We start from the raw sequence: 15,269 nt of genomic DNA on the forward strand, positions 1-15,269 counted from the left end.
TTCACACTAAAGCAGGTGAGAGTAAAGCAGGTGAGCCTATGACAACAACTGATCATGGGGAGATCCACCTACCAAAATACCCCATGATTATACTGCCAGAGTCACACCTACAGGCTGCTGTTGCAGGTTGTTGGCCTCTTCTGTAAAGGAGCAACAACGTGGCACTCTCAGGGTAAGACACCTTCTATCAACAGCACCTGCTTGAGGCCATTGCTACTTTTGTAAGCACCAAAAACAAGGTTAAGATTTCCTAAAGCTGCAGTGGCTATTCCCCAAAAGGGGATTATCTCAGCACTCATGGTTGTCTACACAGGGAACTTTTTAGGGGCCTATTGAGCAGAGAGAATCAGACAAGTCAACTCGCATCCACCTGTGTCAGGCAGAGCCTCCCCTGCTCAGCTCCAAGGAGGAGAAATCATTGCAGCAGCAAAAACCACTGTCAAACCCTTCACAAGTGGTGTCCATCTGTCCTTGATTCTCCAGAAAACCCAGCAGTCATCCCACTGAGCCTCACTGTGCCAGGAAAATGCTGTTTGATTTCTGTACCAGCAGTTCCTCCTCCTCCTCCCACCACCCTTGGAGCACGGGATGGAGACCACAGCTTCAGTCCTCACCCTGCTGGAAACCTGCCCACCTCCATGGACGCGTGCCCATGTACTCCAGCTGAGGAGCAGAGCAGGATGAGATGGAGCTTTGATTTTCAGGCTCTCTGAAAGAAGAACTGCCACTTTAACCTTCATCCTGACAAGACCCCTGGAAGATGTTCCAGGGTTTTCTGCTCTGTGGTGGTAGAGGGCAGCTATTGCTGTGCCCAGTGTATGAGGACAAGCATCCAACGCCTGCCTTCAGTATGGAGAGTCTACGCAGCAAATGCTGTACATACCCCTTCCTTCTCTGGCTACACATGCCAGCACCACAAATCACAGGCTGTTTCCTTACGGGGATGGGAGGGAAGGAGTATTTTTCCCTAGATGAGCACTAACACTTTGCAAGTGTCCTCTGATAAAGATGTCTCTCTAAAACCTGGAGTTTGGAAAGAATTTAGAAAAGAGAAGGAAAAAGAAAACCCAGCCAAAATCCTGCTAAAATTCACATCTGTACTACCTGTTACTTATCTGTGCTCTCTGTTCTTTGAAAAACTGAATGTTACCTGGTATTTGGGCTAAGAGTCCACCACATCAGTCCCACCTCCCAGACTCCTGCCCCACAGTGCTAACTTCCAGGAGATGGCATCTGGCTCACTGAATAGCCCTGTGGACTTACAGGGTAGAGACTTGTGGTACTTCTCTAGTACATGAGATCAAGTAAATGATGGTGCCTTCATCACCCACAGCAGCAAATTCAATTAACGTGCCACAAAAGCAGTGTTGTGTTCAGCTTAAATCCTTATTGATGAAATTGCAAGCAGATACAGAGAGCAGTCAGAGTTTTTGCAGAAATAGCATATTTTGAAGTTTGGAGGTGGGACTTCTGGAGCTGATGTACTATCACTTTGGAAAGCACTTCACCCCATGCTGCTAGAGCACACTTGAGCACAGCTACTGTGATGAAGAAACTCTGCAGGGCACAAGAGGTCCTGTTGGCCTCAGCCACAAAAGTGTTCTCCCCCCATCCCATCACAGGCCTTTGATGCACAGACTGGCAGTAGATGAAAAGGGTAAAGGGAGCTGCAGAATCACAGGGAGATCCATATCACATCCCCTATCACCAATGGGTACCAGGGCCCCCTCCTTCTGCTAGACCTGAACCTGCAGGCACAGACCTTTCCATCCAGTTACAGAGACAAGATCAGGGTGTACACCCAGCTGCAGCTGTGGCTAAGATCCCACACATGTGTCTTACTGACTTCAGCATTTCCAAATAACTCAGAAATTTTACTTGGAATAGGGAGGTTGTTGAAAACAGAGAAAGAGAGAAGTGCCAGGTCCCACAGGGAGTGACAGAGTGGGCAGGCTCATGGCCTTGATAGGGAAAAGTCTGAAATAAAAGAACCTAAACCTAAAAATAAAGTTTCTGAAATCTGCCCCGTGTTTCAGCATGGCAGATGAGTGCAAGCCTTGCTTTATCCACCCAAATGAACTTGCATAAAGAGATATTTCTGTTGCTGCTAAACTGCTGGGTGCTACTGGGAAGCTGTGTGATCCTGTTATAGAGCATTACAGCATCACCCAGAGGGCCCTGTCTGGAGATCATGCTGGGCCTGCATGCGTAATCTGGGAGGACATCCTGTCTTCAGGGGCATTTGAACTTAACCCAAATTCAGCTGCAGGTAGTTTAAAGAACAAAACAGAGCAAACAAACAAAAAACCCCACCACAAAGCAACAAAACTAAAACAAACAACTGCGGAAGTGGAGCAATCCCAACTACTGGAGGACCAGCACATCAACAGCAGGCTGCACTGAGGTGTCCTTGTCTCATCCCTTTCGATTGGAAACTCTGGGGTAGGACCAGCCTCTAACTAGGAGTGCACTAAGGAGATGTGTGTCACTAGTAATCGCATTCCACACAACTATCAAGAACAACTTTCACGATGAACTTCAAAGAGGAAGAACATTTTTAGACAATTATGTTATTTGCTGTGTTACAAATTCAAAACCTGGCTAATCTAAATTGGAAATGAATGTTTTATCTAGGTTTAATTTCTTGGCTTGTACACCACAGAACTCATGCATCCCTGGGAGATGAAGGTACTCTGCCTGTGCAGATGGTAAGGGTGCAAGCTGTGCCCAAGAACTTGCTTCAGTGATGACACAGAGCATCTGGGCCAGAGCAGAGCAACACAGCAAAGAAGACACATACTTTTCGAGGTCTCAAAGAGGTGAAGTGACTTGTTTCGTGGCCAAAGAAAGCATGAAGGCTTCTTTAAATATTTCAGCCACTGGAGCTTCAAGCCTTAGAAGGCAACATTTTTATCCTAAAATAAAGACCTCCAAAGTGCTACTTCCAGGAATAACCTCACAGTGCTGGCAAGGACCACTATTTCCAAGGGAATGTTACGAAAATGGCAGTCCTTCCACACCATCAACTGCACCAGCCCTCAGAGCCGCCAGAGCACCAGCAGAGGAAGGCTCTAACTGTGTGTGCCTTCATCACCCTGTTAGACATGATGCAACCATTAATTTTTAGCTCCCTACCTTTGTCGTGGTCGTCTTGGTCACCCTGCTGTTTATGGACTGTCACTTTGTTCATATAAATATACTCCTCATCGCCACCTGCAACCAAAGGGAAAAGTGAACTCTATACCCACATGTTGCTTTTACAGTGCTAAGTTTTTCCACAAAGACAGACGTAAAAAGTGTCTCCGCTAAGTACATGTGGGGAGAGAATGTTGGTTGAGAAAACGTGCAGGAAAAACCCCAAGCAATAATAAAAAGCTGAAAAATAGAGTGCTTTATAGTCAGGAAATTCCGTAAGTTAAAACTTCTACTTAAACATTAACTTGGCCAAACAGTACATCCTGTGTATCTTACAAAGTGGATTAAATAAACTTAAGATTTAATATGGAAAACAGAAAGGATCAGGAATCTTGGGAATCCTTTGCTTGTAAAGCTGGACACATAACTATAGTAATTTTACATAAACAATTAGAGGTCATTGCAAAAATAAACTCGGTTTCATTTTCTCTGTCTAATTTTCATGTCTCTGCTTCCCACCAGCCTCCAAAAAAATGCTGCTCCAAGACCCTGCAGCAATTCCCATGACAGCCCACTGCCCCATCCGTGGTTTTCCATGCCATACCACTGGACTTGGTGTAGACTCGCAGAAGGTCAGACAGGAAGCTCTTCTTCACAACAGCAGTGCTGCTCAAGTTCTCCTTGTCCAGTATCCTCAGAAAATCTTCAAGCTCTGTGAGCAGCTGCTCGAGAGCTACAACAGAAACAGAGACAACTTTTGGCAAAGCAGTTGAGTTGTGTGTCAAAAGAGGACATACATTAATTCCATGTGCTCCAAGACTCTTTGCATTTTTCTGCCCAGAAATAATTCATATTTAATTTTCCAGCTTGAGCCCTACCTCTATTTTTGGAAAGAAAGTGGGTCCCAAACTGAAAAAGTCTCCAACTTCCCTTAGTCTGTTCATACACCAGTGAAATCCTATGTAAGTACCTATTCTTCTTCCAATAGGACTTTTTCCTCAAGTGGGAAAACCTGAGGAACTCTGAGCATTAGGGCTGAGATTACATGAAAGCAGCTTGCAAGATCTTGATACCTGCATCGTGAGTCCTGGCAAACATCACTCAAGCCTCATTTGGCTTGGGATCTACCAAAGCCCTGCCTTTTGCTTTCTCTTTCTAAGCCTCCTCCTTGCTTGGGAGGGATGGGGCCCTGGGCAACCTGGTCTAGTGAAAGGTGCCCCTGCCCGTAGAAGGGAGGTTGGAACCAGATGATACTTAAGGTCCTTTCCAGCACAAACCAATCTATGATTTTTTGATTCATTCTATGATTATTTCTCTCTCTGTATTGATTTGAAAATGTTTATTATGTGTGTCTTCCAAAAAGAGCACAAAAAAATTTCCCCAAACCCCCACATACATAAACCACAATTCAGAAACTTCTCAAGCTATCTTGCTTGGGTAGTGGCCTCACAGATCATTGTACCATGTGGAATTTAAGACAGCAGCATCTCTCAGAGCCTCGGGAAACCCTGTTGTACCAAAGACATGCCTGCACACCTGAAACAAGCAGCTGGGACACACCACTCCCCAGCACCAGCAGCTGAGCCAGGCCAATGGGTTTGTTTTCCTCCTGGGGAGGTGCTACACAGCTCTGCCACCAACAAATCACTTCGCTGACAGGGCTCATGCTGAAGCAACAGACGTTTAATTGCTTGCTTTTGTTCACACCAAGGTTTATCGCGGGCTAATTAGCAGCAGTGGCAGGAGCCCATTCTGGAGAGGAAATAACAGGGTATTATGTGGACAGAGAGGAAGCGCCGGCACAAGAATGACAGTGTGTGGGAAAAACAGGCCAAACCCAGCCGGGACTGTTCCTCCCTTCTGGAGGCTCCCCTGCTACCCTGCTCCATCAGTCCCTCATGCTGAGGATCTGTGGAGGAGATGGGCAGTGAAGCTTGGGTTTGACACCACCACGCTGCCAGCCAGGCAATGACTCCTCAGCACACCACCAGGGAATGTGACTTATGGATAGCTTAACTGGACAATGCTCCATTCCCTTTACTTACAGCATTTCCACATCGTATGATCCCATGGTACCCCTAAGAGTCACAGTTCACACCAATGAACTAGGAAAGTGTTATTATTTTGGTTTCATAATACAAAACATCTGAGTATCTCTAGCTCAAAGAGCTATCACCTCCAAAGTGACAAAGAACATTTGTTAAAGGACAGGAGATAGCCATCACCTTCTTACTCCCCCATCTCTCGCCACGAGGCAACTTTCCTTGGGTGAATACAAGTTAGAAAATTGATAAATATAGCACAAATTATACTGTAAAGGTTTATGTTGCTAGACACTAATTGAGAAAACTTGCTACTGCTCTCAAACTGTATTAATCTTCACTAGCTTGACTGTAAAAGTCTAACAACTCCAGATCAATCAATAACAGCTCCAGAGGAACTGACCAACTGGTAGTTACTCACACTTCATTTTATACCCTCTACACCAAATTAATTCTCTTCAGTCTGATTTAGGACCAGTAGGGAGTGGAAAACATCTGCATTGTGCTGTGTTGACTTGAATGGTTTTGCTAGCTGCTGCTCTGCCCAGAGAAAACAAGCATCACTTCAATAAACAGCAGCTTTTTTCCATAAACTGTGAGGAAACAGGTAGTATTTGCTGACGACAATATTAGATGCCACTTGATACCATTAAGCAATGAACTGTGAGATTTGGTGTTAAATAACCGACTCCTCTCAAACTCTAGGGACCCTGTTTCTTCTAAGTTTAAGAAAACCCCACTAGGGGAAGTCACAGCCATGCTATACTCATCTGCTTCAGTGGCCCACTTCAGAAAATTTAAATTGAGGTCAGTTCCTACTGGTCAGGCCAGCTGGACAGGACATTTATGTGTCGGGGTGATATCAGAAGAAACAGCACAAAGAACACATAACCTGAATTTGAAGCTCCAGAAGTGGGTCAGCTCCCAACATCTGCTCACGTGGATGCCACGACAGTGGGTTTGCAGGGAAGGGGGTACAATTCCCATTCCCTCTTCCACCCCCACGACTGCAGAAAATGACTTTATTCTTCTCCCAGGCATCCACAGCTAGAGCACACACAAGGCTGAGTGCTTATGAATAGCACAGTCCATACAGTAGGTTACATTTTCCAACCCACCAAAGCTGAACTCAGGCTTCTAGAGACTCAAAGCAGCTCATTTAGGATGTGATCCTGGGGCCACAGAGGTCAGTGGAAAGACTCTGTCAGCCTTGAATGGATTCAGAGTTCAGGGACTCAAGAGAGATTAATCTTGCTCTTCTCCAGCAAGAAGCAGTATATAAACCATCTGCTCCTATGCAAGTATCTCACTGATCTCAGCTGGACATTCCCAATCCAAACCTGATACCTGCAAAAACAAACCACCACTGACCATTCCTTCTCTTATATCAGAGCTAATAGCACAAGCTAATACTTATCAGACTGATGAATGTGGGAAGTAAGAAGAACTAATATGATGAGGGCCTATAAGATCTTCTGTGCAAGCAAGCATCACGGCAGGTGCCAGCAGGTCAATAGGATTAAAAACAACAGAGAGCCCTTATACATCAAACAATCTCAGGATTTCAAATGCTGGAAGTTACTGACTGATCTCAGCTAAAGACCTATCGTGCTGTGGTGATGATGTACGGAACATGCTCATGGTAAAACCAGGTTGGTGGTTATCCAAAGTAGCCTGAAACAAATGGTTCTCCCTCCAAGCTGCCCTGTTTTGCTCTCCTTACCTTAGCAGTTTAGAAACGAGAGCACATAAAGAGGTAATTCCTGTAGCTAGGTTTGCTCTGCAGGGCAATAGTTGCAGATGCGAGGAACATACTTGCAAAATCAAATGGCTGTGAGCAGCAGAATGAGAGAATCAGAAGTAGACAGAAGCCCAAGTCACAAGGCAGTGCAATTCTTAGAGGTGCTTTTGTGAAACCTTTTTCCACAGCTACATCACTCTTCTCAACTCTCATAGCACTTCTTTGTAACTCAAGTAATCTTTCTGGTACCATCTCAAATAAATACATCCATACCATTTGCAAAAATTCATTTTGCTTCATGGAAAACAGGAGATTACCTCTAAGGTTAAGACTGTCAGAAGAATTAAGAGGCTTGGCCAAGATCACTGTGAATACCTGTACTGAGTCCAATCCTCTCAAGCCCCAGGATATGACCTACTCCAGTTTCTTACAAAGCATGGCCACAGATCTGGGGTACCATTAGAAATCACAGCACAGCTCATGTCATGTTCTTCTCCATGGCAAAAGGCATCAGTAACTGGATAAAACCCATTAGGATTTCAGAATGCACATTGGAGAGAGGTGTAGGAGCATCACAGTCACTGGAAAACCTACAATTTGCATCTGCAGTGAGTGGATGATCATCATTGAAAGGAGTGTATTTTAAAGTGTATAGAAATATCACGTCTTTACTGATGTAATAAGGACTTATGGGGGGGTTTACAATCAGAAATACCAACTCCTTCCTCTTGCATGAACTTAACTGGATGATGAGATATGTTCTCCCTCCTTTGACTCCAAGACAATGCCCTTTTTACAGAAACTCCTGGGCTGCCTCTGCCCACTGCAGACTCTCTGGGTTTGAAGTCTGCAACTTTGGTCACAGCAATAAGCAAAGAAATGCTTTAAACACAACTGATCTGTTTCAACAGAAATTCAGTGGCAGTAGGGAGAGTACTTAAAAGGGCTTCTTTTGGCAGGAGTCTATGCCTTTCTTTGCAGACAGAAAAGTCTCTTGCATTGCAGCAGTGTCTATCCTAGTTCATGAGAAGCTAGAGCCAAGAATGAAGCAGCCTGCAAAGACCTCATTGAGGAAGCACATTCCTTGCAAAAGAGCTGCCAATTTTGTCTGACACCAAGGTCACTGAAAGGTAAATGACCATTAAACTAGATTATAAAAGCCATTCCTACCAATAACCACTGATCTCTGTCATTGTGCTACAATAACAACCTACATCTACATCTAATTACTTCATGTCTTGGCCTTATGAGGAAATGGAAAGACAGGCTCAGAATGAACTTTCATTCAAGTGTTTTAGTAACCACTGGGCAGGATTATGTTAGACCATTTAATCTAAATTCAATTACTTATTTTATCAAGGTAGAGGGCCCCAGTCACCAGACAAAAAACTGTAATAAGAGACATACTAAAAGACAAACTCTTTTCTCTGCTGAGATGAGAGGTGAAAGATAAGGAGTATCATTTGCTAACAGGAAACTAAGGCATAGAGAGATTAACTGATTAATCCAAGGATACTAATAATATATGCTCATATTCTTCAGCAGATCAGGAATATGACCTAGCTTTTCTGTGTCCCAGCCTGCAGTTCTTGTTCTCAACTCCCCTGTCCTTGGATCCTGAAGTGCTGGGAGATATCCCACCCTCTTGCCCAAAACAGGGTCTGGGTTTGGTGCTTTCAGCTTCACCCTTCCTTTCTAGAGGGGGCTGTGCTAAACTGCTGGAAAACAGCTCGATTCGAGCACCAAGTAAATACCTGCCGCCTGTGTCATGCCAAGCTTTTTGCTTCAAAAACTTCAGAAACTCCCAAGACTGTAAAACTGGTAAAGGCTGGTTCATGAAGGCCTCAGTCCACAGGAGCAGAGGGGCTTCTGAGGGGTATCTTGAGGGCCCTGCTCAAACCCAGCCTCCCCAGACTGCCTCCACCTTGCAGTACCTCCCACAGCAACCTCTGGGCCCCCACTTCCTGCTGACCAGCCCCGGCTGGCAGCACTGGGATTCCCCAGGGGCTGCTTTGGCAGAAAGCAGTTCCTTTCTAGCCCTGGTTTCTTTTCTTCCTTTGCTGCATAAAATGAATAGGGCAGCTGACGAGCGTGCAGAGAGGACAGGCGGGCACAGAGGCAGCATTCAGGCCACTGAATAGCAAGTGCTGTCAGAAGAGCAGGAGGAGGACCCAGCCCAGGCCTCCTTGGCTAATTTGGAATCTTACAGTAACAGTTGGGCTTTGCAAGAGGGAAAAGTCGCCCACGGTTACAGCTAGAGAAGGCCATTCTCCTCAGCTGTGAGGAAAGGCAGATGTGTGGATGGTGACAGCTGTAACAGCTGGATGACCCCTACACCGGGCCACCTTCCAAAACAGCAAAGCAGATCCTTCCTCAGATGAACCAACTCTCCTCATCCTGCTGGCTTCAGAAAGGAGAGAGTGCAGAGAAAGGAGCAGTGAAGAAAAGGGCACGGCAATGCTTTGGCCCTTCTGCAGCAGTTATGTCTCCTCTGCCCTGCTCTGGGTGCCAGAGGCTTTGAGACACACAGGCAATGGAATGCAAGGAAGGACAGGTGGCAAATGGCTCGTCTGAATACAGCACTGGGAAGAAGCAACTTCTCTGTTGAACCCCAGAAAGCTGCTCCTCTGAAAAGCATCCCCTTCACACTGAAACCCCACCAGCCTTCACCCAGGGTGATGAGCAGAATAAAGCAGATGAGAGTAGACTATGGTTTACCACTCTGGTTTTGATCATCAGAAACAATGCTTTACTTCCCACACTTGTCCCTGCAATGACTGGAGAGCCTTCCTTCTTCTAGCTTTTCAGGGGAAGAGAATAAAAATCCAGCCCACTGTTGTCCAGTTGAAACTCCTCAGTTTTTTTCCCCAACAGACAAATAATTATGAATATGTAAATATTTGTAGAAAAAAGAGATCTCCCCACAGCAAAATGAGAAGTGCTGTGTTTATTGAAGGAAAACCCACAAAAACCCTCTCCAAGCTTCTGGTAAACAATGAACTTTCTCACTGGAGAATCACTGCTAGATTAAACAGAAGGCAAAATTCAGAGTCCCGAGACAAACTAAAATTCCTCAAAATAACAAAACTGTAGAACTGAAGAACTCCTATCAGAGTTTTCCTAATAAGCCAGACAAGTGTCAGACAGTTACAACCACTGTCACAAAGCTGTCTGACTTTCAGACACAGTGAGTGCTCACAAGGAAAAACAGAAAGAAAAAGCAAACCCACTCAGACTGCTTCTATTGATGTACCTAAAATCCAGTACCGCCTGGATTCACACTCATGTTGCGAGCATTAGGCTTGTCTTTGTTGCAGAGTATGATTCATGGAAGGAGAGAGGCAAACAATGTGTTTTGTTGGTCGTGGGCTGTGAACTGTGCAGATGAACCCAAGGAGCTCTGCGTGGGCTGCTCTGGAAGTTCAAACAACACTCGTATTGAGAAGTGGCAGCTCTAACCCAGGAACTCTGAACTTTAACAAAACGGCAGCAGAAAATGCACACAAAGCTTTTTTTCAGTTAGCTGAGCAAACAACAGACTCCTCTTCCCTCCGCTGGAAGGTGGGAAACAGCATCCAAGAAAAATTAACAAAAAAAAAAAAAAGGAGAGAAGAGAAGCAGAACATGAAAATTACTGTGTCATAAGGAGTTTTTACTGAGGACTCTTTTAGTTTAGTGCCATATTGCTTTATTATATCATAGAAAGGTTTGGGTTGGAAGGGGCCTTATAAAGATCATCTAGTATGCAATGGAGGGTGTACGCATGAAGCTTCAATATAGTGATGTCTTTCTTTGCAAAGAGTCTCAGCCTTTCCATGACAGAGCAACTGGTGAGACACTGGAGGTCTCATACTGCCAAACAAACTTGATGGATGACATCTGAGAGAAGCTGGTACCTCTTCCCTTTGGAGCACGCCACATTAGCAGACTGCCCATCAAACTCAGAAGATCCCCAAAGCTTTACTACGCTACAAACTGTGGGTCTGTGCTCATGTGCTTAGTGATGTACATAGCATCAGCAAATGAGAACATATCACAGAGTGTCATGGAAAACTGTGCTGGGACCTGGGGTGGATCAGACTGTCACCCTGAGACGTGCCGCATCCTCAGCGTGTGGGGGACCGGGTCACATACCACTTGTGTAACACGTTAACTCCTACTGGGGCAGAACTGAGCCAGGAAAACATCAGGGAAGCAATTAAAGAAACATCAGTGCAGTAGTCAAGAGATGAAATAATGATCAATCCAAATAAAGATATCTGTCAACTAAAAAAATTTGGACCAAGTCATGCAGAGGAGTATATTAAAGACAACACTCTTTCTAAGGTAAATATCCCCAAGAGCAGGGCCTGGTGGGCTCTCTTCCCAGTGGGGAGGAAAACAATCCCAACAATTTGTGCGAAGCAGAAATCATGTTTTGCTGCCAAGCCCCAGAGTTGAATCCTACAGTGGTGTGACAGAGAGAGACATGATTTCCTCTGAAGCTTCCACCATTGATTCCCTTCTGTCCCTGCAGTCTTTTCTGCTTTTTTTCCCCTTACTCATTCAGTTTTGAGCTAAGATTGGTGGTTGGTTGGTTAGGGTTTTTTTCTGCCTCATGAGTGTTGCTCTCCTCTCCATCACTCTGTGTGTTGACTTCACTGGGGGGAGAGGGTGACCACCTGACCTGCAACTTAAAGTACATCCGCTGTTTGCTATCCAATGTAATGCACAGCTATATCCAGGAACGGGCTACTAAGAGGTGTCTAATCAAATAGAACAGCTGCTTTCAAGAAAAAGAAACATGCAAAAAACTCAAATACATGCCACAAACACATGGGGCTCTACTGCTGGAACACAGTGCAAGACGGAAACCCAGAGCTGCCTGTTCAGCACAGACTCGTTCTCCTCTGCCTCAATGCAGTCTTTGCTCCATGAATGGGGCAACATGTGCTCCCTGGACCTCAGCTCAGGTCTTTGCCAACCCATGCTCCTGGGTTAAGGAGCATGGCTGTAGGCAAAATGCTATGGTAGACTTTGGGTTATCTGTGTGGTAGACTTGTTCATCACTCTGCACGGCTGCATCTGGAGGAAAGAACATTTCCATCCTTGTCCACATTACAGAACAGCAGCAGAATAGCTGGCACACAACTGTCCTAATGCCTGCCGAGCCTACAGCTAGAGGACCCCTCTTTCCCATGGAAAAAGGAAGCCTAGAATACCACATTCCCAAAACAGCGACTGAGAAAATGCAAAGTCCTAACGAGATTAACTATCACAATGATGGTGAATGACAGCCCTGGAATGACACCCTGCAGTTTGTACCACTTCAACACAAATAAAGGAGGTTAACTGCCAAAAATATTTTGAGATGGATTTTTCTCTCGCAGGCAAGACACAAATTAAAGGAAGCTGCCAGATACACATAGGGTTGTGTTGTTTTTTTTGAGAGGATAAGCACACACATACACATGCACACACCCTCCTAAGGCCTCATATCAAAGCATTTTCCCACCATTCTCTGTTGATTTAATGGCATCATTTCTCCAACAAACAATAGGAACATAACAGAAGGGGAAAGCAATTATGTTTGAGAAAGCAAAAACGAGAGCTCTGGGGTCAGAGAGAAAGACAGACACACAGCCCTGGCGTCCCCAGTCTTTTCCTTGCTGTTTCCTCTGCAGCAAGAGCTCTTCAAGCCATAACAGCCAGGGCTGGGCCTCTGTGCCTACAGCTGAAAAGCAGAATGACCACACAAGGCTATTTCACTAGGGCAGGGGAAGAACAGGTTTTAAAAGTATCCCGAGTGTATCAGGGTAGGCTGGCAGAGCCTACAGAAATATCATCGACTGCTAGATTTCTTTCTTAATAATCTTGCTCAATCCCTTGTCCAAATATTGCATGTAGTCCTTATCCATCCTCTTCAGGTAATCTGGAAGCCTAAACACCAGGAGGGAGTATCATAAAGCTGAGGTGCTGAGCAGTGTTGATGTAGCAATGTGCAAACCAGAGATTGTTTTGCCCTGGAAACCCAATGTATAATCAGCAACAGAGAAATTTGCTAAAAATCCCACAGACAATACTACCCTTCCCCCCAAAAAATCCCCCCAAAATTCCCCAATCTACAGACATCACCAAAGACCAAAGCTCACGCTCATTCCTAACAAGATTCAAAGCAAAGCAGCATCTACTAAACTTCAATTTAGGGTTAAGAACTGTGGAAGGGTAAGGTTTAGGAATACTACAAAGAGGCCAAATGGCAAACCTTCTCCTGCCATGAGTCACCAGTGCTCAGTGAGAACCTTCCAAAAGGGCTCCAACATCTGCCACCAAAGGATGCCACAGCTCCCACCCACCCTCCCACACGCGAGGGGAAGGCACGGCTGCCAGATGACCTGAGGACAGTCCTTACTCTTATGTTTAAGAAATGCCACCTTTATTCCGCTCCCACACCTCCACCATGACATTTCACTGAAGTCAGAGTGGCAGAGCAGCCTCCCAGGAGTAGGCAGCTCCCCTGTTTGCTTTGGATTCCCAAGGCAGCTGGGCACCACAAGCTGTTTCAAGACATGTGTGCCCTGTGGGGAAACACCAGTCTTGTCCTAATGTGATGCTCAGAGAAAGAGAGGCTCTGCCCTGCTTCACACCCCAAACATCGCTTTCATTACTCAAGAGGTTTTCAAATGGGGTTCAAGTTTTTGGTACCATTTGTCATCTGTGTTATTAATTGATGTTGCCAGGAAACTCCCAAATATATTTTCTTAGTGGAGGCTCTCTGTCCAATACTCATAAAAACAAGTATTGGTGACCTTGGGAAAAACAAGTGTCACTCATGGGGAGGAGCCTCAGAAGAGAACCTCTCCCAAGCCACCCAATTTAGGCAATGGCTGCACATACATTACTCTGCCAACACAGGTCCCATTCACCACGTGGAAGAAACATGTCCTACTAAAACACAGGTGACAATACTTGCAGGAAAAATGGTGGTAGTTCTCATGAGTGTACAGGGATAAGTTACAGAATACTATGCAAACCAAAGTAGAACCAGGGAAGACAGAGGGTCAGGATGCTGGTGGCCTTGGAGATTACTGGCGCTGTAAACCACTAGTGGCACGAGGAGATACAACGTGAGCTCCCATTTGTCACCCTACAGATCCAGGCCTCACCTGGTGTGATGACCACACTCCTGGAATACAGATCAGAGAAGCCATGGAGATGATAAACAACTGAGATAAACAACTTCTGCAGTGACCTACCTAATGGATGGCTCCTGTTTTGACTCATGGTGACAGACCTGTCCCACTGCATGGGGGACTCTCTTATAAGGTAAGGTAGAGGCAAGTACCTAAAATGCTTCCAAGACTTAGAAATAAACCTTGATTTACCATTAGGGCCACAGGAGAAGCCCCCACCTGCACCCTGACCTTGAGCTCATCTCCAAGCAGCAGCAAGTCAGACTCACAGAGATGTCCAGGGGGAAAGAGGAGGCTCAGGACAAGACAATAATTTTGCACCTCTGCTGCCCTCCCCAGCAGGGCCCAGCAGGAGCCCTGGGGGCTGAGGCACTGGAAAACCAAGACAAAGACCAGCATTTCTTTTTTTCCATATGAATTGGAAAAGGTCTCCCTTTCTGTCCTGACTGTGAGGCATGTGAAATGAAAGACAGTTCTCAAAACAGCAAAAAAACCATTTACCGGATAAAAAAGATTTTCTTACTTTGTCTGTCTTGCACTTTGTTTACATGAATGAGAGCCAGTTATCCAGACTGGGAACAATACTCTGAATTAAATCTCTGAAACCCACTACATAAATATGCCAAAGGTATCACTAATCCTAACACAGATTTAAAAGTTAGATCATTATTTTCATTTACCATTTCAGCAGAAAATACGCGACAAGAAACTGCTGATGAACGAGTTCAAGTCTTTCCAGCAGGTTCAGCTTCCTTGGAACTTTTCTAAACGCACTTTTGACTCTTTCATCTCCCTCTTAAGAGACTTTGAAAGCATCCTTGTAGCTTGGCTATAACTTACTCAGCCTGGCATTTTTCTTTTCTCAGCATTACATGCTAATAAACACTTATGTCATCCTTGGTACCCAAGGATCTCATTCATGGAGCAGTGGTTTGGGATCAGCAGCTCATGCCTGGTTCCCTGTGGTTAGGGCAGGCCCCACCATCCTCACTCAAAACCGCATTGCTGTGTTTTCCATTCAGAAGAGGAACACATTATAGTTTGGCATTGGCACTAATGAATTAGTAACTTTTAATGAGAGTAATAACCTGAAGGAACTCTCTATTTACTTAGTGCTAAGTGCAGCCTGGCTAGTCCACCACTCTGCCTCCAGTGCTGGAAGCTGTTCTGTCGAGGACA

At 45.2% G+C, this 15,269-nt stretch overlaps 1 protein-coding gene across 4 annotated transcripts in view; it reads right to left on the reverse strand.

Moving 5' to 3' along the window:
• AFAP1L2 (actin filament associated protein 1 like 2) overlaps positions 1-15,269 on the reverse strand; it is a 69,731-nt gene that overhangs the window by 22,472 nt on the left and 31,990 nt on the right. For all 4 annotated transcript variants that reach the window (XM_027648185.1, XM_027648184.1, XM_027648183.1 and 1 more), the window contains exons 2-3: positions 3,740-3,868; positions 3,136-3,213 (exon numbers count right to left, since the gene is read on the reverse strand). In XM_027648185.1, coding sequence (XP_027503986.1) covers positions 3,136-3,213; positions 3,740-3,868 — 207 coding nt within the window. The remainder of the gene's footprint in view (positions 1-3,135; positions 3,214-3,739; positions 3,869-15,269) is intronic.

The sequence above is a fragment of the Corapipo altera genome, unplaced genomic scaffold (assembly GCF_003945725.1).
Source record: "Corapipo altera isolate COAL_440 unplaced genomic scaffold, ASM394572v1 56, whole genome shotgun sequence".
NCBI classification, from domain to species: Eukaryota; Metazoa; Chordata; class Aves; order Passeriformes; family Pipridae; genus Corapipo; species Corapipo altera.